The sequence below is a fragment of the Ostrinia nubilalis genome, chromosome Z (assembly GCF_963855985.1).
Source record: "Ostrinia nubilalis chromosome Z, ilOstNubi1.1, whole genome shotgun sequence".
Taxonomy (NCBI): domain Eukaryota; kingdom Metazoa; phylum Arthropoda; class Insecta; order Lepidoptera; family Crambidae; genus Ostrinia; species Ostrinia nubilalis.
The window spans coordinates 12,345,722-12,372,874 of NC_087119.1; the positions used below are offsets into that span (position 1 = coordinate 12,345,722).

General features: G+C 37.0%; 1 protein-coding gene and 1 long non-coding RNA gene across 2 annotated transcripts in view; both read right to left on the reverse strand.

The window, feature by feature from the left end:
- Positions 1-27,153, reverse strand: part of LOC135086772 (uncharacterized) — a 371,747-nt gene that overhangs the window by 220,078 nt on the left and 124,516 nt on the right. The window contains exon 2 of the long non-coding RNA XR_010260596.1: positions 14,941-15,642. This is a non-coding gene — a long non-coding RNA (uncharacterized LOC135086772). The remainder of the gene's footprint in view (positions 1-14,940; positions 15,643-27,153) is intronic.
- The window catches only part of LOC135087224 (potassium channel subfamily T member 1), a 40,017-nt gene continuing 33,780 nt past the window's right edge, over positions 20,917-27,153 (reverse strand). The window contains exons 22-25 of the mRNA XM_063982063.1: positions 26,958-27,092; positions 25,728-25,826; positions 22,240-22,445; positions 20,917-22,170 (exon numbers count right to left, since the gene is read on the reverse strand). Of these exons, the coding sequence (XP_063838133.1) occupies positions 21,552-22,170; positions 22,240-22,445; positions 25,728-25,826; positions 26,958-27,092 (1,059 nt within the window). The 3' untranslated portion in view covers positions 20,917-21,551. The remainder of the gene's footprint in view (positions 22,171-22,239; positions 22,446-25,727; positions 25,827-26,957; positions 27,093-27,153) is intronic.

The window sequence follows — 27,153 nt, forward strand, 5'->3', positions numbered from 1 at the left end:
GATTGATTTCATGGACTCGGGAAATAATAAGAGATTCCTCAGACAAGTTCAAATACCGGTCTATTCCCGTTGTTTCCACCAGTGAACAGGAATTTAATGAAAATATTAAAATTTATTATATTTTCCCGTTGCCGCCACTTCTCCGGCCGGTGGGGACGACGGGAATAAACCCAAATACCCACCGATGACAAGCAAGCAGCCCCGTCACACTGAAAAAGGAATAAAAAATTATGAACGAAAAAAGTATGGTGATACTGAAAGTTTCAACTTCTTTTTTTTTCACATCATATCTGGTACTTTTTAACAGATTTCGGCGTTTTGCATTATCAATTTGCTTTTGATTTTGATTGGTACCTATAAGGATTTGTCACACTGGGTGCGGTCTGCGGTCAGGGCAAAGTAAATGCCGCCCGCATGTGGCAAATCCTATAAACTTCATAAAAAATTAAAGACGTCATAAGTTACCAGTTTTTCTACTTAGTCCTGCTTTAATAATTATGAAAAAAATTTCGTATACCTTCGCAATATAGGCAGTCAATATTGACTGGACATCTCTTAATAAAAGAGGCCTACAATATGGTTTGTTTGTCAACTAGTTGGTTTTGTTTGTGTCCATTATACCTTTCGGCCGTGTATGATACCAGAGTTTGGTAACCAGTATCATACGAAGAAAAAATGATCGTCGTAGGATACTGGTATCCAAGTGATAGGATTTATTACTTTTCTGATACCCTTCATCATGTTTGGTAACCAGTATCCAGTAAGGAATATAACATTCTGCCTATGAAACCAACTCGGCAAAACTGTGTTAAGCAAGGGTAGTTCCCAATTCAACACTAAGATGAGAACGCTAACTGGTTATGTCATTATCCACTTCTGGTTATATTATTGTTCTTTTTCATCCGAGTAAAAGCCATCGGATCGCATTCTATACCTACGCTTATTGAAAACATACAAGAAAACAAGGAAATAGTTCAACTGTGAATCGTTTATTACCTACAACCTATTGGAATAAAATGGCGAAATGATTTCGATACAATGTCCAACACTAATTTCGTTTTCATTTAGCTGAGATATGGCGTCATTTATTTCTTCAGCAATTTCTTTGAACTCTCGGCTTAGTTTCGATTTTCTTTTGTATATGTATAATATCCATTACGGTGGTTTCTTTTCTTAAAATATCTAAGAGTTGTGCCAATGTCGGTCTTTTACGTCCAATATATCTGTTAAGGCGACTGTGCCAACCTTCTATATTATTGGTAGTACGTATTTTATATGATGAATAACAGCTAATTTTTTCGAAGTCAGTCTTTGCCATCCATTGGTTATTGAAATATTTGTTAAACCTATGAGGACTTATTTAACAAACCCATCATAATAGTAGATTGGACATTTTGGGAATTGGACGTTTCGGGAACTGGACATTGCAGGAATTGGACATTTCGGGAATTGGACATTTTGGGAATTTGACATTCCGGGAATTGGACATTTTGAAACCGTTGGACATTTTGGGAATTGGACATTCTGAACCTGAAGGGTAGTAAAACCAAGTAGGTACCGTCAGATAAAATATGCTTGTACTTTACCATTGATGCAGCACGTTGATTGCAAAATAGTAGAATCTTCTTGTCGTCATCACTAAATTCTGCCAACAAGAACTTTTTGAATTTATCGAGTACTACGGCTTCAATCGAAGATTTGCTTCTCAATCTTGGTGCTCCTAATACTTTTATTTCTTTCGTTGTACAATCCCGTTATGATGTTTTGGAATTTAGGGATTTCCCGTACAAAGTCAAGTCCTGCCTCTTCCAGGCTAAATACCATGTTGTCATATTGTTTTTGAATACTATCAAAATAATGACTACATTTTTCTTTCAAATTCTCTCTTTCAATATTTTATTACTTGCAAAGTCTTGTTTGCAGGTTTCCTTGTGAGTTTTGATCAGTTACATACGAGGAAATATTAAGTACTCACTCGTAATTATTTGATATTTTCCTGAGCTGATACTCGGTTACTAAAATGAAAAATCCCTATCACTTGGATACCAGTATCCTACGACGATCATTTTTTCTTCGTATGATACTGGTTACCAAACTTAGGTATCATACACGGCCGAAGGGCCATTATATTTCAAAAGAAGGCTACCAGTTTGTGTTGTGTTCATTATTTTTCAAAAGAAGCCTACCAGTTGGTTTTGTGTCTATTATATTTCAAAAGAAGCTTACCAGTTGGTTTTTTGTCTATTATATTTCAAAAGAAGCCTACCAGTTGGTTTTGTGTCCATTATTTTTCAAAAGAAGCCTACCAGTTGGTATTATTTATGTCCATTAGTTTCCAAAAGAGACCTACCAGTTGGTTTTGTGTCCATTATATTCCAAAAGAGACCTACCAGTTGGTTTTGTGTCCATTATATTCCAAAAGAATTCTATAATTGTCTTTTCTTGTATATACTTAATTGAACAAGAGCCTTTGGTTCATTATCTCTACCGTGTTTTATCGAAGTAATGTGATCCAGGTTATACGAAAATAGAAGTGATTTAACGAGGGGAGCAGAGTTTTGGTTTGCTCGTCTATTGCAAATTTTAGCAAATGAAGGCGCGCAGTTAAAATGCGCCTTCTCAGTTCAAGCCACAAAGAGCTTTCAGCTTGTAAGACGGTAGCTCTCTCAATTTCTTGACGTTTTGATGCCTGTTCTTTTAAACTTTTTTAAAACGAGTGTTTCCCTCGATCATAATCCTCAGGTTCCATATCGGGTCTTTCATATGCTATTCCATAATGAGCATCTACCTACAGGATTAAAATGTTTTTTTCGTGTAGTACCTGCACGAGCCATCACTTCTCGGGTTTTTTTAGCATATCTCCTGGTTTCTAATGATTTTAAGGATTTTCCTGGACCAGTGTGACTACTTGATCTATAAAATGTATATTGTGGCCTATCAGTACCAAAGAAGCCTACCAGCTGGTTTTGTTTATGTCCATTAGTTTCCAAAAGAGGCCTACCAGTTGGTTTTGTGCCCATTACTTTTCAAAAGATTCTACCGGTTGTTTTTTTTTGTGTCTATTATTTTTCTTTAATTGTTTTTTCTTGTATACTTAATTGAGCTAGAGCCTTTGGTTCATTATCTCTACCGTTTTTTATCGAAGTAATATGATCCAGGTTATACGAATATAGAAGTGATTTAACGAGGAGAGCAGAGTTTTGGTTTGCTCGTCTTTTGCAAATTTTAGTATGTACCTAAATGAGGGCGCGCAGTTAAAAAGCACCTTCTCAGTTCAAGCCACAAAGAGCTTTCCGCTTGTAAGACGGTAGCTCTCTCAATTTCTTGACGTTTTGATGCCTGTTCTTTTAAACTTTTTTAAAACGAGTGTTTCCCTCGATCATAATCCTCAGGTTCCATATCGGGTCTTTCATATGCTATTCCATAATGAGCATCTACCTACAGGATTAAAATGTTTTTTTCGTGTAGTACCTGCACGAGCCATCACTTCTCGGGTTTTTTTAGCATATCTCCTGGTTTCTAATGATTTTAAGGATTTTCCTGGACCAGTGTGACTTTGATTTATAAAATGTATATTGTGGCCTATCAGTACCAAAGAAGCCTACCAGTTGGTTTTGTTTATGTCCATTAGTTTCCAAAAGAGGCCTACCAGTTGGTTTTGTGTCCATTATATTTCAAAAGAAGCCTACTAGTTGGTTTGTTTGTGTTCATTATTTTTCAAAAGATACTACCGTTTGATTTTGTCTGTGTCTATTATTTCTCAAATCACTACCAGTTGGTGTTGTTGTGTCCATTATTTTTTGTAGTGATGATTATTAACCATAGCTTATTACTATAAGTCTCCACCCGATTACAATAGTTTATGCGTTTCGTTATATTAATATTTTATATGCTGAATAAAGAATTATTCCTTTCTCAATTGTCAAAAATATCATTGGTTTAAACATAAACACTCATTGAACACTTGTTTATGTGGGCCTATTAATCTATCTCTTACTTACGTGTGCTCGACATTGTTTCGAATGACACTATAAAAACAAATAAAAAGTCTTATTTTGAGTGAGTAGAGTTTAAAAATATAAATTTTTTTCTGAAATTTTTTGGGTGTACATAACGCCTACAATAATTTTATGGTGTTATTTCTGCAGCTGTGTTCCCTTCCTCACTTTTTTTAAAATATAATTAGGCTAATTTCATTTTCTAAAGTGAGTTAGTAAACTTCGGCCATTGAAAAAACAATGAATGTGATTTACCTCTGCTGAACAACCAGTGCCTTCACACTGAAAAAATACAACATCATTGTTGAATAATATTATTTTGCTTATAGAGCTTTGCTTATAATAATATTTGTTGTTTTCTTTTTGTACCGTTATTGATGGTCTGAATCATAATCAGAAAGCAATAATTGAACATCGTAATAATCTCGTATTTACCTACTTTTGATTGTTTTATTTTTTACATTGAATTAAAAACATAATGGTTAAACGTCCAACACTGGTTCAGGGTACCAAAACATGTAATAAAATCGCAGTAAATAAGAATACTTTACCATTGAAAAGCAATGATCCCCCGTGCACTGAAATCCATAAAAAAGGAACACTATTACACCAAATAACATTGTTGTTGATTCTGTTTAATAATTTAATCTCTAATGTAGCTTTACTGTAACTGCTATTTTTGCCTTTTTAGAAACAGTCATACTTACCTTACCTATTCTCTTAGATACAGGAGTATCTTAATTTCTTTGTCAATGCGACAGGCTTTAGCATAGTAAAGGTGTCCACTGAGGAATCATTAATTAGGTTCACTGGTTTTAAATGCATTGTCCATTCGCCTGTTCTGATTCATGAACATTACGGACCAGAGTATCCGTTTTAAGTTACTGCATCCAGTATTTTGCTGTAGGACTTGTTTATTTAATTCTCTCCATTTCTTTGGTGAATTTATATATTACCTACAACTCTTATGTTTGAAGAGATTTTCCTTGAAGCTTTCATATTTTTCCGCAAAAGAAAGAGATATATATCTATCGTACTAAAATTGTTGATTAAAAAGTTATCGTAGCTAGGATCTGAAAAAAAAAATACTTACATTAGAATTGCATTTATGTCCCAGACACTGAAATTTGATGAAAGTTAAGGTTAATAATAAAATACTATCTAACAATGAATGTTCGTTTTGAAGTAGTTCACTTTGTCACTATTACCGTGACTTTAATTTATTGGATCTAATGTGTAATCTGTCAGCATTCTAGTCATTTGAATACTCACACTTGATGTGGCAGCTGTTCCATCAGCCTGAAAAATGTTAAGAAACGTCGGTTACATTACATGTGATTTTTCATTGGACGTTCAAATTGATTCCTGCTTTGGAAAACATAATTGTCAAAACTTCCATTTTATATTGGTCTTTTTTATTACCTACTAGCTGACCCGGCGAACTTTGTTCCGCCTTAATGGTAATAAATAGGCAGACTTTTTTTTTAATTTCGAACGGGATAAAAAGTATCCTATGTCCTTCTCCTGGCTCTAAACTACCTCCCTGACAATTTTCAGCTAAATCGGTTCAGCCGTTCTTGAGTTATAAGTGGAGTAACTAACACGACTTTCTTTTATATATATAGATTTGAAATAGTCTAAAGAAATATAATTACATAATGATAGAGAAATGATAAAAAAATTCTTACGAAAGTTATGCAGGCCCCAGAACGACACTGAGAATTAACAAAGTATGTCTTGAATTCCGTTTTTATCTTCCTATTTGGAGTCATGAAAGTATATTTGTGGAGACATGAAAATATATTTGTGATAGATATAATTTAAAACTACTGTACAATTTCTGTCTTATGGCGAATTTGTCTTAAAAGGAACAAGGGTTTATTCTTGTCATTTAGGTAGAGAGATAAATTATTTTTGTTGTACTTACAAAAGCTTCACAGGCCCGTCCTCCGCACTAAAAACAGAAGTTTTTTTTTTATCATGAAGAGAGGTGTCTTATTTGTGTTATCTTTTATTTATGGTGATAAAATATATTATAACATTACTCACTTTTGCCATGCAGACATTCATTACTCCATCGCACTGTACAGTGTGAAAATCTATATTATTATTTTTACGATCACTTCGTTGATTCATTCTCAATTATTTTAATTCTTATACAGTATAGTACACGACATATTACGTGGGACACTATTTAAGTTGTGAGCCTAACTATGAAAACAAAGTAGTTTATTATTAAAATGGTATTGATTGCGTTTATTGGTATTGTCTTTCATGATTTATGTACTTTTTAATGTGTCCGAAACACTTTTTATAGCATTTTTTCCACTCAGCTTGAGGCACCTCCAAAGCATGGTTTTTGACCGCACCGACAGTTGCTTCTGGCTACATAAATCGCTGTTCACGCATTTAATTTTAATATATGGGTACCAAAAGAAGTGTTTAGATTCCAAGCAAGAATTTTGTAGCGTTGGACCTGTTTATTTCATATTTTGAGTGTTCAAATAGTCAGTTGTTTGACGAGACGTGTAAAAGCTCACATTTTCGTTACGAATGACGATTCGACTATGCTGGTCAGTTTCCCTTATTAAACTGAAGACTTGGAAAAAAGTGGCTGTTTACTATTAAGAATTAACCATTCTAAATTTCTCTAGTGACGTTTCTGTCATATAATAGGATATTTCGGAAAAATAAGCGACCGTAAGTTTTAAAGTGTACCGAGCGCATGGGACTTTTGTTGGAATTGGATCATCTTAAAACACCTCCATAGTCGATAGCTGTTTAATTTCAGGATCATTATGTATAGATCCTTAATTCGTCAACTGTCACAATTTTAAAAACGGCTTTTAAAGCTTTTTAAACGTATTTATCAAACATTTCCAAGGACTAAACGACACAAGCGTCCTATTGAGCGTTTGAAAAATTTTGTGACATCCAGCGAGAAAAAAACGTATTAACCATAATATGGTCATACAATATTTTATTACTGCTAGTGGAATTAATGCCTAGGATTATCTCAATCCTACGATACATCACATGACGAGGTTTCTCTTCCATTTTTCTGACAACACCAATGTTTTCCGCCACTATTAGTCATTTTGGACGACTTTCGCAAAGTTCACTGGTGAGCCAATGACATACAATATTATACTTCTTAAACTAGCGTTTTACAATGGTAAAGAACAGATCTTTATCGCCAAAAGTAAAATTTAGCTGACCGCTTCAGTTTTGTATTGATTTACCACGTCGAAAGTCATAATAAATCTTCGCGCGAAAATTTCCGCAAGTCAATTCCACGTTTTTGTAGTCAAGATAATTTTCAATTCAATGTTAATAATACAAAACGTGCTCAAATGATAAAAAGTTTTAAATAAGGTTGTAGTCAAAAATGTCAAACTTTTCATTAAAAGTATTAGATGTCGTCTAACAGCACGTTATGTTGTCGAGGCTCACAACTTAAATAGTGCCCTAGTAAAAACTGTGGTGGTGTGTGAAACAATTATTTGGAAGCAAATCCTTTGGTTTTTACTTGGAAACAAACAGGGTTTAACTTAATGTTTAAAAAGTCAACCTTTCCCTTACACTCTGTATGATGTATTCTGTACCTAAGTACACACCATTATTATGACTATTGTTACACTATGTGCACGATAATGTGTTGATGAACTACCTAGGGGAGACCTAGGAGAGTTGTGACAATTTTTACTTTAGGGGCCATATCTCGCTCAAAAAACATTCCACAGTTTTAAATCATACAAATTAATGTAGCGCCGTTCCTTCTGTTTTCAAAACAATCACCAAAGTTAACTAAAGTATTAGGGTTTCTAAGAAAATCACCAAAATCTTAGACCACTCCCTCTGTCACAACTCTCCTAGCACCGAGGTAAGTTGTGACAGGTACCGAGGTGAGTTGTGACAGCATTGTATTTCATATATTAGATATAAAAAATACCACAATACTCAATCAAATATGAATTTTTAGCAAAAAAGTACTTTAATCATCCTTTAGTACCAAATAAAACAAATAGTTGTAGGATGTCGTTATACAGATTGAGCCACATTTCTCCAGCTTTCATTTTTCTCCCACGACACGGGATTATTTAGTATATTTTTTAGCTAATATTATAGTCACTTAATATAATAGGTATTTTCTGTCTCTCCTATAAAAATCAAATAGTCGCGATGGTATAATCCATAGACAGAGCTTCGCCTTCTGGGTTTACTTGATAGGCCTCTTTCTTTTTAATAAATCTTGATAAGTTTAGATTGTAAGAGGTCGCAGCATATCTTAAACTTTAACCCTTTAACCTAATCACTTCATAAGCCAGATCCTAGATTTCAACTCTAGCTAGCAGTTCCTCTATATGGCTTGCATGTATAGTTATTAGGCATTCTGGATCAAAAAAGTAACATCACGCAATTATGTATACAAATTATAAACCTACTAACACACAAAAAAACATCTAAAACATCGTGAAAATGGCCCATTAGAAAAATTAAGTAAGCTAGGAGAGTTGTGACAGGCTGTCACAACTCTCCTAGGTGTTTAAAATGACGACTTGGTTCGAATAATAATTTTTATTTTCTAAACACGATGCGCACACAACATATTAGTGCTACATTTTGAGACCTGAATAACCATGCAACTTGAGAAAAAATAACACAACAGTGCACATAATACTAAAACATGATATAAATTGAAATAAAATTTTGAAGAATAACTTACTTTCCGCATTTTTTTGTACACAGACGTCATATTTACGTAACCGTGTCTCATGCGCCGCCCGCAGGTACTTGGTCAAGAAGAGCGTCTTAAAAGCGTCAAACAAGCGTTTTTACCAGCTTCCTAACTATATTAAGTAAGGAGAAATCGTCCTTGTCACAACTCACCTCTGTCACAACTCTCCTAGGTCTCCCCTACTCGTAACAAAATTATAAATTTCATTGAGTACATACAATACTTTTGCAAAAGGGTCCAAAGCACTGAAAGTAAAAGAATTTGTATGATTATTAATTTTAAAATAAGCCAAGAAATTAGGATCTAAACTGCGAATACTTAGTTAGTCTTTATAGAAGGAGTAGAAAAGAGACCTAAAGCATCCTAAGGCAAAACTTCCCACTGAATAGTCTATCACTCCAAAGAGGGTGTGGTGTACCCAGTTTTTCTCTGCTTTTTTTCTCCTCAGTCTGAGAAGTTCACAGACAAGGACCGTTACATTTATTATTTTATTTATTATTCATTATTGAGCAATTACATATTTGATCCAAATAGCGTCATCATACATCAAAATCCATATCGGCAAGTGACACTTCGATTTCAAAAAGTTTGGTCACTGTCACGCTTCGTGGTGAAGTGACAGTCACAAAAGCCAGCCGTGCACGTGCGCCCTAACGCAGTTTCAAGCCTCAAGGTAGTGCCTCAATTTGAATCAACTTCAAAATCATTTCAATATCATACCTCTGACGTAGAAAGATCCCCGTACACCTTAAACAACAAGTTAAAAAAATCAAAATAGTCCCAAGATTATGTGAGATTAAGTTTTGAGGCAAAAAAAAAAACGAATAATTATAATAAAATAAACTATTTATTTGAATGTTCTTACGATAGCTTTCCCATTGAATCCAATTGCCTGAGAAATAAAACGTGTATAATGAATAAAGTTTAAAAAAATGCCAGCTGCCAGCATTTGGCGCTGTTGTACCACGCCGCATAGCGTAGTCCTGCCACCAGAAACTAAATGGCACTGTACCAGGCCAAGTAGTCCTGCCACCAGGAACTAGATGGCGCTGTTGTAACACGCCAAGTAGTCCTGCTACCAGGAACTAGATGACGCTGTTGTAACACGCCAAGTAGTCCTGCCACCAGGAACTAGATGACGCTGTTGTAACCCGCCAAGTAGTCCTGCCACCAGGAACTAGATGACGCTGTTGTAACACGCCAAGTATTCCTGCCACCAGGAACTAGATGACACGGTTGTAACACGCCAAGTAGTCCTGCCACCAGGAATTAGATGACGCGGTTGTAACACGCCAAGTAGTCCTACCACCAGTAACTAGATGACGCTGTTGTAACACGCCAAGTAGTCCTGCCAGGAGGAATTAGATGGCGCTGTTGTACCATGCCAAGTAGTCCTGCCACCAGGAACTAGATGACGCCGTTGTAACACGCCAAGTAGTCCTGCCACCAGGAACTAGATGGCTCTGTTGTACCACGCCAAGTAGGCCTGCCACCAGGAACTAGATGACGCTGTTGTAACACGCCAAGTAGTCCTGCCACCAGGAACTAGATGGCTCTGTTGTACCACGCCAAGTAGGCCTGCCACCAGGAACTGGATGGCGATGTTGTACCAGGTCAAGTAGTCCTGCCACCAGGAACTAGATGGCTCTGTTGTACCACGCTAAGTAGTCCTGCCACCAGGAACTAAATGGCGCTGTTGTACCACGGGGGGGGGGGGGGGGGGGGGGACTTATGGGCACGGGGGGGGGGGGACGTAGACGTAAGGGTTCTTACACACGAACAGCATTTTGCTGTCGACGCATGTAACTGCAGTCGACGTAGAAGGCGACGGCTAGCTGTCGACATGCTGCCGCCGTGCTGTCGACGCGTTCGCGGCTGCCGCCGGCAGGTGGCGACAGCTAGCCGCCTCCGCCATTTTGAAGGTCAACTGTCAGTAGTCCAGGAGCTTACACGCACACCTAATGAGTTCCGAACAAATTGATTCGGAATTGCTAAAAAATTAGTGCTGTCAAAAACAATGAAATAATATGGAACTCGAATTTAGAAGGCTACCATAATAAAACATAAAAAATAGAGCATGGGCGTCGGTGTGTGTAGTATCGTTCTCTATTCAATAACATTTCTTAAACCCACAATGACCGGTTCTTTATCTTTCGTCGACGACGACGGAGTAAAGTAAATGCAACAACAGTGTTTCTTCAATGAAATCCATTTTCAACTGACTGGCTCCTGTACAAAGACGTACGCCGACACGGTCGTCGCAGCAAGCTGTCGACTCGTCGACGGCAGACGTCGAAGTGTCGACAGCTTGCTGCGGGCACGTCGACGGCTAGCTGCCGACAAGTGACGGCGACTGCGGTCGCCTTTGCTGTCGTCAATGTGCTGCTCGTGTGTAAGAGCTCTAATTATATGCGCGGTGCAATTCTGGCACTCGTTTCAGCTGTCTGTCTCTACCGTGCAGTACTTTATCCCTGGGTCCTTGCGTAAAAAATGCGCAGTGACGACAGGATAGGCTATTCTTTTTCGAGTGTAGTTTGTTTCGTTTTTTGTTTTGTTATTGTAGTGCCTTCAAGTTCAACCACCTTCAAACACCGTCATCCTTCATCCAATGCTTCATACAGTGCTTTTATTACGGCCTGTTTAAAATCAATGGTGACTTTTCTAGGTCGCATTCCGGTAAACGCAAAAACAAGAGGTACTTTTTAGAATATTATTTATTCTATTTAATAAAATCAGGGTTTTTCAACTTCACCTATTTTATTGCTCAGAAATGTAAAACGTATTTAAATGTACAAACAACATTGTCAGTGGTTAGGAGAAAAGAGGTTCTACCAGCACTCCCAAAACCAGGACATCTTACAGAACACCCAATTGCTCTGTGAATATAAAATGTTTCATACGACCTACTGATTTCATAAAAACATTAGCCAACATTTTATCTGTAGACAAACAATTAAGATCTACATTCAAACTCGAGACTATTTTCTGAATATAATGATACCTCACATTTATGTATTTGGTGCGTTTATGATGAACTGTTCTCAGCCAATTTTATTGCCGATTGATTGTCGCAAAATAAAGATATACATAATTTTTAACAAAACCGATTTCACCTAGCATCGCCTTGAGGAATACAGGCTGTATTGCAGGCTTCATTAAGATTAATGTACTCCGCCTCGGTAGAAGAAAGTGCATATTACCAGCATACTTAAAAGCCTACCCCGTATAAGATTTACTATTTGGCTATAAAGTGGCTCTTCTATTTATCCAATTTCTCTCCCAGTCTTATGAAATTGTAGTTACAAAACGTACAAATGGTTTTTTAAGGTAGACTAGTGGCCACCCGCGGCTTCGCCCGCGTGAAATTTTGTCTGTCACAGGAAAACTCTATCGAGCGCGTCCCTGTTTCATAAACCGGGATAAAAACTATCCTATGTCCTTTCCCCGGAACTCACACCTCTCCAATTTCTATGCCAAATTTCCTCAAAATCGGTTCAGTGGTTTTTACAGAGTTACTTTCGCATTTATAATATTAGTAGGGAAGCGGGGTATCATGTAGATTTTCCCAAAAAACTCACAAAAAATTTAAAAGTAATGTTATTTTAAAGTACTTCTGCGTAAACTATATTTTTAGTTTTCTTTTCCCTCGGCAGAAGTAGGTATTGATTTTCACCAGAACCAGATCTCGATAGGGCAACATATAGTTGCCCGTGCGAAAAACACTCTTGGCGTAAATCAATTCCTACCTGTTAAAATGTTTGCCCCTGGGCCTTATTAATTGTTACCGCAAACGATACTGTGAAGAGTTGGATACTTTGGTTGTTGTAGATAGAGCTTCTTCGTAGGAGATACGTAGATAAAACACCAGACAATAGTTGATTAATATATTTGATGTTGTTCGTGTAACAGTGGTACAAAGAGTGAAGTAATAATTAATTGAATATAAAACGAAGACTAGTTATTATGACAGAATATTACAAATTAGGGATTGGTGCCGAGTGCAAAAGACAAAGAAAAGTTATTAGGTACATAATTAATCTGTCCTCAATATTTGGTACATACATGGTGTGATGAGTGCATAAAGAATGATGCAATCATATTTTATAATTAACTGAGTACAAAGTAGGCACAATACTTTCACCGGAAATTGAATTCGTTTGAAGGTAAAATGCAAATCTGTTGGTATCATGGAGATGCGAGGTATCAGCACTTTTTGCCCTACAGCTGAACCAGTCAAAACTGTAGCACCAATCAAGTTATCGCGAAGAACTTGGAGTCTGGTTCCGTTGCATAATTTTGGTGGTTTGAGGTTTTTGAGTAACACAATAGGAGTGCCTATTTTTTTAGTTTAAGTAAATGTGGGGGAAGGCCACTCGGTTGCAAAGAATTTAAATATTCTCTGGGGAAATGTACCGCATCCTTCTGATCCATTACCCCATCAATGGACATAAAGTCAATGCTGTCACCTGGGAGTTTACCCAAGATTAGGTTATTGATGTCGTCAACAGTACTATTTCTAGCTGCCAATATTGCCATTTGACACATCCACTGATAGTCTTTTGTTTTAATATGGACTACATCTGGGTAGACCTTGGGGATTAGGTCTTCAACATTGGTAACTTTCTCACCTATATCAATATCAATTTTGTTTTCGGAATGAGGTACTCTCCCGTCTCCTATTAAAAGTAACTTTGAAGGAAAATTTGTACTACCTCCACCTAAATGTGCTCTCATATTAGTAGATAGTTTTAGGGTATGAACGAACTTCCATAATGGGGAAGTTTTTAAGCAAGACTTCACAATGTCAGCTCTTGTTCCCCTAACTATCACCGGTAATGTTTGGCGAAAATCACCAGCAAACATGACAGTGATTCCACCCATATTTTTTCAGAGCTTCTGATATCTCGAAGAGTCCTATCTAAAGCCTACATGAGCTTTATGAATCATAGTGCATTCGTCCCATATTATTAAACTGACATCTTGCAAAACTTTTCCCAGAGGGCCATTTTTACGGATCGAGCACACGCTATCTTTCTGCAAAGAAATAGTCAAAGGCAGTTCAAAAGTTGAATGAGCGGTGTGTCCATCCGCTAGTAGAGTCGCAGCGATGCCCGACGACGCTACGGCTATAGCTAGTTTTTCTTGAGACCTAACTTTAGCTAATATTAAATTGGTGACAAAAGTTTTGCCGGCTCCTCCAGGGGCATCCAAAAAAATATCTTCCCTTCATTTAAACGAACACTGTTCAAAACACAATTATAAGCAGTCAGCTGGTCATCCACTAACTTAGGTTCGTTTCGCAATGCTTCTTCCAACGGATCCAAATTACTATGTATTTGCATTATTCCTATTCGATGCTGGAAGTCCAAAATCAGTTAAAGATTTATCACACATCTCATGAATCTTATCTTCAATCATTATAAGTCCTTCATTGTATATATTATCATTAAATTGCAATGTCATATTTTCTATTTAATTCTCCGGGTGCCAACCCATGCTACGCCGCCACTGCAGCCGGAAGTAAATTACCGATCAAATGATAAACTTGTCCCTGCACTTTAAATGTGAGCATAAAGTCTTCTTTGGCACCAAATGAAGTCATCTGAAAAAGTGTATTATATTGCCTTGAATGGTTCAAGAAATGATTTGATGATGGATGTGCTCCTGATATCAGTTCTTTTAAAACTGATGTTGGTGCGGGAATTTTAGGTATATTTATTTTGCCACTACTACAACACAGACCAGGAGCTTCAGCCTTCCATTTTTTTTGCTTGGCATAGGTTGCATATTCTATCCATTCATATATCAACATCATTTAGCACAAAATAGTTAAGGTTAAAATCATAAGCAAAAGCAGAATTCAATAAGTTGTGCTGCCTGCGAGTTCTATTCATTGCTGATCTTTCATTTTGTAGAGCTAATCGGTGGGAACGTTCAGCGCTTGATTCCTGTTCTCGGTTCGTCAAAGTTCGAGAATTATGTGTAGCCAAACGTTGCGAACGTTCAGCGCTAGTTTTCCGTTCGCGGTTAGCTAAAGTTCGGGAATTCTGTGAGGCCAAACGTTGAGAACGTTCAGAACTTGATTCCCGTTGTCGATTCGCTGAAGTTCGCGAATTTTGTGAAGCCAAACGTGGTGTTCGTTCAACGCTTGTTTCTCTAGCGCGGTTTCGTTCATCGATTGCTCGTTGAGTATCCAACCTATGCCTAGGGATGTTCCGATACCACCTAAGTATCGATACCTACTCATTTCGATAATACTCAAATCTTTTTTCGATACTACTTAAATAAGTACTCCTAAAGTATCGATACTTACTGATATCGATACTTTTTGGAACTTTTATTTTGTTTTATTATTTTGAGGGTGCTATCAATGAACGTTGAAGGACAATAATTTAAACAAAATTGAGAAGAAAACAACTATTTATTTATCGGTTTATGCCATGATAACATTGGAATAAACCGATGAATTTGATGATTACAATTAATAAAATTACTTGTAAATAATCACTTAACACTTTCACAATGGGGGAATGGCGAGATGATTTGCGGGCGGGTGCGGGTGTCTCCTTCTCTCGCTTTCGGCTCGGGCTCGGCTGAAGTCGGACGAATTCGGCTGGCCCAGCGCGAGACAACGCGTCACTCACGCCGCCACGCGACGAATACCGGTAACTCGGTAACCGATTAAAGCTGATTAGCTGACTGTTTTTACTCTCTCAGTTCTGTATGATGCGTTCTCGGTTTTTTTTTTATTGTTTTCGGTTGTTTTGCTGATTCGATTCGATACCAAGTATTTTTGTTTCGATACCGATTATGTATCGCAAAATTGATTCGATACAATAAATACTTGGTATCGAATCAAAAGTATCGAGTACCTACTCGTATTTATTAGTATCGGAATATCCCTACCTATGCCTATTTTCATCCTCTGTCTCATTGCTGCGCAGAAGTCGCAGCCGTTTTGCAGTGGCAGACTGCCGAGAAAGTTGAGATCTTTTTCTAGCCATTTTGTTTTTATTTATATTTATATAACATATATTTATTTATCGCACGGTTGGTAGCGGCCTGCATCCAGCCGTGTTCTACCAACCGTGCGATGTGGAAGTCATTGGGGGAGGCCTATGTTCAGCAGTGGACGTCCTGTGGCTGAAATGATGATGATGATGATATTTATTTATAAATGTAACTAAGTAACAATATGTAACAATGAAAATAATTGGAAATGTTATTTAAGTATTACCTATCCACAATAAAAATAATACCCTGTAATTATGTAACAATGAAAATAATTGGTAAACTAATTTAAATATTACCTACCTATCCACAATTAAAAAATTACCCTAAAATACTACAAAATCAAATAACTTATCTATTTAGATAAGCAAATTAACAAAAATATCTACACTGAAACGGGGAATACTACATTCTTTCAACGGGGAATGCCTGCAAGAGCTGGTCTTTCTTGGGGTTTATATTTGTAAAAAACATGTTTTTCTTTTCCACCGATTTCCACTTTGTGGTAAGTGGAAATCAGTGAAACCAAATTCGCATCTTTCCACACTACAATTGTTAGATCCTGGGTTTGGCTGCTGGCAACCTCCCCCGTGCGCATATTAATCTTTGTTTTACTACGAAGGCTGTCCGGTACAAATTGCCGAGAGTCGAAGAGTCCCGACGGTATCTGTTTTACGCAATTTGAGGGTTCTTGACAGAAGAGGCGAGTTGTAAAAGTTGTCCATCAGTAAAGTGTAGCCTTTATCTAATAGAGGACGAACAAGACGATACACTATTTGGGACGTGGCCACCTCTGGTTCGTTGATCCCCCTTTCCGGGTCTACACTTTCTGATGTATCGCGGCTCTTCCCTGCGTAAACCTCCATCTTCCACAGATATCCTGTTCGGGACTCGCACAATTCGTAGCTTTTTACGCCTACCCGAGCAGCTTTGTTGGCGATGAGTTGGGAGAACGAGAGTCTCCCTTTCCAAAGAAGGAGAGAATCAGGAAATGTTGTAGCTAGGGACGGAATTAAATCACATAGTTTGAGTTAAGCTCTTTTCTTGAGCTCTTCTTCTTCCTTTTTTGGTCTAAGCACTTCTTGTATGGATGTTGTTTTGCTGATAGCGGCAGCATGTTGTTTATGTGTTATTGTTAATGGTATTCAAATGTTTTACGAGAGCAGGCCTATGGTGAGGATGTGAGAATTACAAATTTTACAAAATGCAGAAATTGAGCCAGCTTGTTGCTCCCGTTTCGAGATCCAATTTTTGAAAGCCGTGTCTTCAAGGCATTTTTCGTTAAAATTATAAATTTGTTTGTTTTTTTTCGCGGCGGTGCCTCATCAGGAGCTGCCTCATCAGGAGAAGCCTCATCAGGAGGTGCCTCATGAAGAGGTGCCACATCAGGAGTCACCTTTTCTACATTTTCTGTGTTTTCTCTTGTTTTTGATGTGGAGGGTTTAGCAATTAAAAACCTCTTCATCTTCTTTAGATACATGTTAATTTTGTTAACACAGTAAAAGCAGCAGCACAACATGCATCATTCCATTTATCATCACACCATACATAAAAAAGAGAGATAGACAAAGTTAGTGCATTAAAAACAAGTAAAAAAAAACATGCATCCCTGAAAAATTGTAAGTACTTATATCTCCTAAGCGTAATTAAAAGTTTCATGTTCCATTAAAACTAATCCTATTTTAAGTTATAACGACTATGTTTTTAATAACAATTACGAGTTAACGACATATTGCTATAATAAAATTTAAAAAAGTTTTAGATTCATATTTCTACAATTTAGTACAAATTGTGTTTTTTTTTGGCATCTGGCAACCCCATGAATGGCATGGCAATGGCAGTGAGTGAGTGACGCGGAACGGCGAAGAAAAAAAAAATTAAATCTTACTTATATTAAATTTTTCAGAATAGGAGGGGAGTTGTTTTACTACAATTAGCGGGGACGATTAACAAAAACAAACTCAGGGTCAGTCCAGGGTCAGTCTGTCCAACAACGCCATGTTGTTTTCTACCAAGCGTGCCAACATGACTTAAAATTATATTCATAAGTGCGTTCCGATACACGATTTTGTTCGAAATTATCAAAAGTAACATAAAAGTAACATTGAGTGTGGTGTAACATGGAAGTGCCAAAAGTAACGTAAAATGTTACAAAATCTCGCAGAGCTAACCCCCCTTTCCCCCTCGTGTCAGCACGCCTGCTTTACACATCAATGCGGGCGTAGTACGGAATCATTATTTTACTGCGATGTTATTTTAAAACTACGAGATCTTCTAAGATATTTATTTAAATCGAATGATGTAAAGGGCAAGTATGTTTAAAATTAAATTCTTGTGATGAATAACTTATTTATTTGGTATATTAATCCTTTAATATCATGTTTATGAAAACACCTTCACAAATAATGCATTATTTTAAAACAGATTTGGTTAGCATAAAAAAGGTTATTGTGAGCCAACCTTAAAAGATAGACATATGCTATCGCGGACTTTTTTTAGGACTTTTAAAGGGGAATAATACTGTCATACATGATTTTTGTGAAACTTTAACCGTTTACGCAGCGTACGCAGCGGCAGCTCTCAAAAGGAAAAAAATCCTCAGATTTTGAAACATTCTTCATTGGTGCTCCGCTCCTATTAGTCTTAGCGTTATGATATATATAGCCTATACCCTTCCTCGACAAATAGGCTTTTTAACACTGAAATAATTTTTCAAATCGGACTAGTAGTTCCTGAGATTAGCGCGTTCAAGTAAACAAACAAACAAACAAACTCTTCAGCTTTATAATATTAGTATAGATATTTCTGATTTCTAAAGCCACGAAATTATTCATGGACAATAATTTGTTATAAATGGTGTACATATTTTTAAAGATAATTTTACTTCAAACGAATATTTTCATGTTGGGGTTGTTTAAATTTTAGGTCCATTGTCCTTTCTAAACGCATGCATAAATATTTGACAAGTAACCAATAATATATTATGTCAATATAATGTATGATGAAGTTAACAATCTTACCTCTGCATCGGCCATAGTGCCCGTACACTAATAAATAAGAGTATATTAGTGGGTTACACCAATAAATTACACAGTTCTGTCAATGTCAACATTACCAACCTAATAAATATAAATACTTATTAGGTACAATTTACTAAAGTCTTCATAATGTATCCTACTAATAAGTTTCTGTTTTTCCATATTTCTTTGCCGTAACCACCAGTTTTTATAATTAAGTAAATCAATTATAATAGTCTTACATTGGCCGCACAGTCACTTCCTTTACACTGAAACCAAGGAATAGTGTAGATTTATGTTGAGAAGTTTTTTTTTCAGAATATTATAACTTGAAAAAGAGAAAAGAAAACGAATTGTGTAAGGTTTTGTTTTGTTTTTCAGTAGTTTGTTATTTTTTCTTCAATCATCGAATAACTTTTACAACCTGAGCACGAATAACTCTAACCTTATCGTATTAATTAAACAATTGTAGCTGCGCTGTTTCGTTTTTCATGCAAAAAACTATTACCATACCACAAAGAGAACGGTATTTATTTGTGCTCGGTGTCTTCAAATTCGCGACATAATAATATGTAAATGACAACAATAAAAAATAAAATATAATTTCGTACTTTGGCAGAACAGGTTCTTGTCGCTCCAGCCTGAAAATAAATCGGAAAACTTAGTAAAGCCGTAACCCTGGAGTCGTTCTTCTTCTTTGCCCTAGCCATTTTCCATTATTGTATCCCTGAGCCTGCAGTCGTTTCGTTCAATTAAATAAAAATATTCCAGTAAACAGGTAGTTAGTACCGCACTATTGTCAGCATGACCTTTAAAAAAGCAACTTTATGGGGTCAATTGTTAAACCAGTATTTCTAAACATCGGCAAAAATTTAGGTGGAACTTAATTGAAATAACTGAGAGTGCCTAACTGCCTACTATGTATTTCAGGACGGCTAGGTTTTTTATGTAGGCTGCATTTGACTTGTAGGATGTAAGTTAATTGTAGGGCGCTTCTTCAATAATTAGCCATTATAGCGCGAACAACTAATAATACTGATATACAACGGTAACAGTTTAGATTTTTTCCGACTGTGTTGATATTCCTATTACTTTTTGCAAATGGTAATTTAAATTACATCTCTTTTAATTACTTTCAATTACGTTTCAACTTTCAAGATTACGATTAGCTGCAAAGAACTTGTGAGCTTTGTCAATAAACAGGCAATCTTACAGGTATTTCGTGTTGTATTTTCTGCTTATCCCACGTTCGAAGCGGTGTTCTATGGTTTCAATTAATTTTCAAACATTGTAAGGAGTAGTTATACTTGGTGTATTACTACGAGACCTAGTTTGAACATTTGTCTTCATTTTCAGGTATATACTTATTGGCCATTTTCTGGTATCAATTCCTGGAGTATTCTTCTCTATCTGCTCTAATGGGCACCATCAAATAAATAAATACTTACCGGTGTCCACGAACCGCCGGTAGCCGCTCGACGTGATGACTATAAACTATTCAACTGTCATAGCTCTTATGAAAATTTATTTTTCGTTGTCGTAAAAACATAGATGATACTCGCAAGACGCAACCAATATTCCACACGATGCCATATTGTGTCTGTGATATTGTTAATCTAGAAAAACTTACATAGTTTGGTTCTTGATGCATTTCTTCACTTAATATTGATATTGGAATCTGGAAGATTTTTATTACTTTAGAATTGAAAAGCTAACAATAAATTAAGTATTGTTAATAATGTTTAATCCCATTTTAAAAAATATATTTACGATAATTGATATGATATACAATGCACATCTATTTTTATGAAAGAACATTATTACTTTGGGGATTTCCTGTCCGATGTAATCTATTGCACCATAGTATCTGATTAAATGTAATTTTGTTCAGATTGCTAAATACTAAATAGTAATTTCGCGGTTTAACTGCGAATAATTGCAACGCAGCCTGCAATCACACTATCTCTCAAAAGAAAATAATTGTATTCACTTAAAAAGATTGGCGGTGTAATTATTCATCATTATTTTTAACTGTCAAGTCTATTAATACTTTCCTAAGTGTTTTGAACGAATTCCACGGCATCCAGATCTTTATTTTCTGCCTTCGTCATGTGAAAAACATAAATGTGAATAGGTAGGTCATTAAAACTCATTTTAAGATATAGTATTACTTTATTATATCATCTGGATTTGACGCTATGTGAATAAATATTTGATTTAGACAACAAATCTAATGATATACGTAAGAATGTCTGTAGTAGAATCTATACTGGAATCAATTGATAACGTGATTACATGTAGTTCTGTCCGTTTGGTCAACAACTTTAGAAAATTGCATCTCTGGCGTTAAGTTTCTATTAATATGTATACTTACATTTAATTTTGTTAAAACCATTCCATTATATACAATACAATTCATGTATTCATATAGGAAATAAAGCTTTAATATTTACAATCAGCTTTCTGCTGACAATTATCCCCTTTAAGTAGAAACTAGTTGATCCCGCTTACATTACACAGCTCCTTTACCACCAGTCTACACCACTAATCATGTTTAAAAGGTATTAATTTACATATTAATTTAAGAAAATGTACAATAATATCTACTTATACTACTTCTAAACGTAGAGACGCTACGAGTTTGATATACTCCGAAGATCAATGGACGAGTGTACCTACTAACGGATACAGAGGAGATCGAGATCGACATAAACGAGCATGGGTTTAAATCTACGTCCATTTGTTCCTCACCACGGAGCTAAGTCGACGTCCCCACATAAGGTGGTATCATACAATAGTCCCCTGCAGATGCTGGGGGTCGGGGGTCGCAGCTGGCGGCAGGGACGGGCCGACAGACGTCGACGGCAGCGCGGCGGCCATCTCCTGGTAGCCGCCGAGAGGCATGCTGGGGCCTGGCAGGCGCTCCGGCATCTCCTCTGGCGGCGTCACTTCCAAGCCAATACTGCCGTTCAGTGCAATTTTTATGGCATTCGCATTCTGTTGCTGCTGTTGTTGTTGATGTTGTAAAAGTGAGTTGAAATGGGAAATTCCAATTTCCTCAAGGCTGCTTTTCCTGCGTCGCGAGCCAGCCCCGCTCAGTCCTTGACGCAAGGAATTGGAGCGGCGGAGAAGAATGTCATCAACTACACGCAGCGAATTTGAACGTCCGCGAAAGTCGGTAATGATTGTTGGACTATCAGGGAGAGACAGAGAGTTTGCCTTTTGAGTGGACAAGGGCGGAGCACGAGGTTGGTTGAAGCTCGCGCCCATCCCGGAGCCCCTCCTGCTGGCCACTCCTTGCGCTTGTATCAGAGCTTGGGAACAGAAGCTGATGTTTGACTTGCGCCTGCTGTTGTGTCGCTCGAAGGTTTTTTGCGCTGAGAACGGGGACGGCCGGACCAAGTATCTGAAACGTAAGCGTCTGTATAACACGAAATTTCACAAAATTAACCATAACCATTATTTCAATACATACATTATATCGCCTTCCTGCAAATTCAAATCGCAGCTAGGGTTTATTATGACGTACGAAAGACTGTTTCGTTTTTCGCTTACGTCATCATAATCTATTCCAGTTAGATTCAATGACTCCATCCTTGATCGGACTAAGTTTGCTATTTCTGCCCTTTCAATCTGCTGAGCATGGTTATCTCTAGCTTCGTCGGCGAGACTAGTAGAATACTGTGAAGTAGAAATAAACTCAAAGTCGTCCTTAGAATAAAACTTAGAAACATTTAGTATACGCATTAACAATATTGATTCATCTAGTACAGACCTTCATATTGGTGGACACTAACCATATCAAGTGCAATATTTACATATTGTTGATGCCTATACCAAACATGCAAGATTGCTTAATTTTCAACAGGCATAAAATCCTATGGATGAACTAGCTTTATTGATTGTTTTGTGTAGGTAATACAAATACTAAAGCTAAATTTTTGAATGTGTTCGTGCGAAGAACACAGACAGAACTACCACATAAACTTGGCTAAGTACTATTCTACAGCTAAATTAATGAACATAGTAAGGTATGTCCATTCCATCTAAGGGTAGGTATGAATACAACATTATTTTTGAACCCAATGTTTTTGTCATACTTCGTTGGGTGCATAAACTCTCTCCACTGCTCGAATGTCACTAATGATGTGACTGGAAAATGATGGAAATAGACGGAGCAATGTTTCTAAGTAAAAAGATGAAATTTTCAAGATTTTGGTGAGGCAGTTGGCTAAGTATAGTTACTCAGGGGAGGGGGTATTTGGCGCTACCTAATGTTGAAATAAGGTACGAAATCTATACATTACACCATTAATCACTATTACAGCTGCATAAAAGAAGTGCGGGGAGCTGAAAAATGTTTTAGGAACAATTTACAATTTTGCAAAATATTTTATCTCTGTATTACAGTGGGATGGAATCTCTCACCTCAATTATTGTGTATAAAACATACTCAACTTCACTTATTAAAATTCGGCGGTACCATAATTTAGTTATTTAAGAACCAAAGATAGAAGGTTACATTAATAATTCCACGATTAAAGACCCTCCTCCTATTATATCTATGTAACTTCACACTTTGTCAAGCCGGCAGTTTCCTCGTCACTTGGCAGTCGGTTGATGCTGTTCACACTGTCGTGCCTACACTCTGATAGTGCCGGCTTGTCTCAAAGCAGCTGCTTACAATGGTTGATAGTGCCGGCTTGTCTCAAAGCAGCTGCTTACAATGGTCGAGGGCAATGCGCATGTGGGAGTGCATGACGATCCGACATTAAGTATGTGTGAACCGCGAAATGCAAAGCTCTAACAAAAAGCCCAATAAATGTGTCGTCTCCAATAGTTTATCGGATGTCCTTGTTGTAACCAGAGATATAGAAACACACCATGAAGGCAATTAAGTAAGACACATTTATCTTCACCTTAAATCTGACAGCCCGACATAGTGTGAACACTGCTTCTTTTTACTTTATTTCAAGCTACAATTTTTGAAAATTTCATCTATTTTACAAATAATGAATCAATGAAGTAGGTAATTCTTTAGAAAAAAATGTGGGTAATTTTGGACGCGGATAGCGAGGCAATAGACGTGTTTGTGGCTTCTCCCACCCTTCAATATTGTGCCCTAAATTTGAATTGACAGTACCTATACATGATTTCATTTTGCCTATTTACCGCAGGATAAAAAACGTCGAATGATTTTTAATTTCAAATAGGTATTAGCTGTATTTTTTTTTCATAAAGCTACTTTAGAGATCAAATAAATGCACCTGCAGACACGTGACAGGTGATGGTCAATGGTACCTTCTCTGGCATCTTGGATCCCTATGTCAATTTAAGTACGTATTTCTTGACCTCAGGAGGAATCACTTCTCTATTTGACTTAATCAGGAGGCACCAGTCTGAGGGATCCTTTGATTTAAGTCCGGCGCCCTGAGGGTCTACTTCTTCATCCTCATTGTCTTCCACCAATTCAAGTGGTGCTCCATCAGAAGTGTACACTTTAGTAAAGCTGAATGTGTTTGCATATGCATATGCCAAACAGGCAGCATACGCAAGCATATCAACAGCCCTTGATGATCACTGATGTGGTTTGCATTCATTGACCTTTGAGATCTATGATGATGCCGGTTACATACCCACTCAAAAAAGTGTGGGTTATCTGTGTCCGAGAATGCAGACTTTGCAACTACTTAATCCGAGATCTACATGATATGGGAAATATGAGTAAGGGTCAGTCAATTCATCTTCCGATAACATCATTTGGTCAATGTCATTACCGTTGTGCTCAAAAAACACCTAATCCATTAGATCTGTAGTCGTTGTCATCCCCAAAATATTTATTAGATAACCGTATGAGATCAGATTATTTAAAAATAAAAGTACATATAAACAAAGAATTTTCATTGTTTTAATAGAAATTTTGATTGTAAGTCCCAAAAGTTAACCATGAGCGTAAGAATCCATTCACGATTGAAAGTACGGCAAGTTTCAGGACCACGTGTATAGTTTCAGATAGGTTATAGTTAAATTGACAAATCTTTAAAATAGGCATCGTGGAGAATAAAGCAATGCAACTATTCGGAAATGGAAGCTGGACATCACTTTTTTGTTGCTTAAATTTATTTTTACTCAATTAAAGCCTTAACGCTTACATAAACTGTTTACTGGTAGAGAATGCCACCCGACATTCAAGTCTGCCACTGTACATCACTTTTATGTGCAAAAAGCTTAAATTAATAAATAAACTGGACAAATAATAACGATAGTTATTAATTTTTTCCGTTAAGAGGTGAATCTCAAACTAAATTATAAATAACTTGAAAAATCTCGAACTGGCTGAGGCGGATCGATCGAACCCACGACGATTCCCTTGCCGGGCGACTGTTCTTCCATCTGAGCTAATAATTATACTTATAAGTAATTAACTTTATACGTTTTGAAGTGATATTTATATCTAAACAATATGCACACGGTCCTGATCCTTACATGGTCCACTTAGTTTTCCTGCAGGTACATACAAGTTGCATTAAAAATTGCTAATTTCGCTCCACACCTGAAATTTTTAGCAACAAACACAGCTAGAGCAGTTTATATTTATTATGATTATCTGAATAATATTTGACTATATCTTGTTTCACATAAGTTTGCGGTATAATTCGCAGGTTTGCTTACTGAGGACTCATACATCACACAATTTTTTAACGTCCTTGCATTATTTGACGTTTTACTGTAATAAATACCTACTTACTTTTTGTAGTAGCATAGGGACTCACTTTTAATTTCAATCACTAATCAGCGATTTTCAAAGGCAATTTACGTTTAAATCCATAGATTTCGAAAGATTCGTGATCGTCTGTTTACGAACAAATCGCGGGTTTATACGCACTGTACCTTTACAGGAGTACTAAGCGGAGTTTTCTTCGAATGGATTGTGACACTGTTTGGTAGAGCTAGAGACCTTACCGCCGGCGTGCGTTCCCCGTAGCAGCCGCCGAGGCAGCTAGTGGCCTCCCGGCGCCCGCACGCCCCCAAACCTCCGCCCTCGCCATCCTCCTGCTGCAACTATCGCGTCATAGTTTTTTCCAATGTTTCCTATATTACTCGCAATCAATACCAATATTACCAATCACACCCATATTCAACAATTTTGGTGCCAATTACTGTTTTAAACGTATACAAATCATTTCGTTCATCCAAATTTAACTGCTCTGAACTATGAAGGATTGAATCTTATGAAGAATGAGGTTTCAGTACGTGTGGGTTTCAACTGCATTAGAGAAAGCATGCAATAAGCAAAAGCATTTTGCGGATTTCTATTATCAATTTCCACTTAACTATACTTGAACCATTTTCCTTTGTGACGCTGAATTAAAATTCTTGTCATTTGAAGGAACGACTGTCTTTTCATGCTGATTGTTTGGAATTATAATTCATCATCTTAAGTCATTTGCCCAAATTCAATGGAATATTCAAATTTTCAGATGTTCTAGTTGTGAGACTATTACTGAGTTGTTTCTATAACAAAACATGCAGAACACACACTACGAACACAACACAGAGGCGGGACTGCGATCATCGAGTTGGAACAGACGGAGATGTGCGTGATATTCACTCTCACAATCATTTTATGCCAATTTTCCCAGCCGTAGAGCGATCTTGATTTTGTATGGATGTACTGTTTTGATTTAAATGTGTCCGCGCTAAAGCAATTCAATTATTTCAACCTCGTTGGCTATTAGCAGTTTGCGATAAATCATAAAGTTAAAGCACGTGTACTTTATAAGACAAAACAAAGTTTCGCGTGAGAAATATAAAGTTTGTAAACACTATACTAAATTACAGACACGCCACAAGTGTTAGGCTCAGATGTATATTATGTAAACAGATCAATAAAATGGAAAAAGTGTGACGCTGACGCGGAATAAAGATAAAAAAGAATCAAAACTTTAACCCGAAATACAGTCCAAAGACTCGGACTACTACACTTTATCACAATGGTTTTAGGTACGAAGTTTAAAATTGGTGTAATATTTGAATAGCGGTCAGAGATAGATGGCAGGAGGTAAAGGACTGTATTTAAGGAGAGAAGTATCTGAGAGTAGGAGTGAACCAACTCACCGAGGCACGCGATGGTCGCATTCTCGCGAGGCGTGACCAAAACCAGTTTGATGGGGTCCGTGGCGACATACTCACGTGGTGAGAGGGATCAGTGAGACTAGTGTCCTGAGTACGATAGATCCCTATTGGGATTTCGCAGGTCGTAGAACACAATTTTTGATACAGCCGACCGTATGTACGGATCCACATGTCTTCCTTCGTAATTTTCATCTGTTACAATTTCAATTGATTATGTATACGCATTGTAAATTCATTAACATGGCATTCGCAA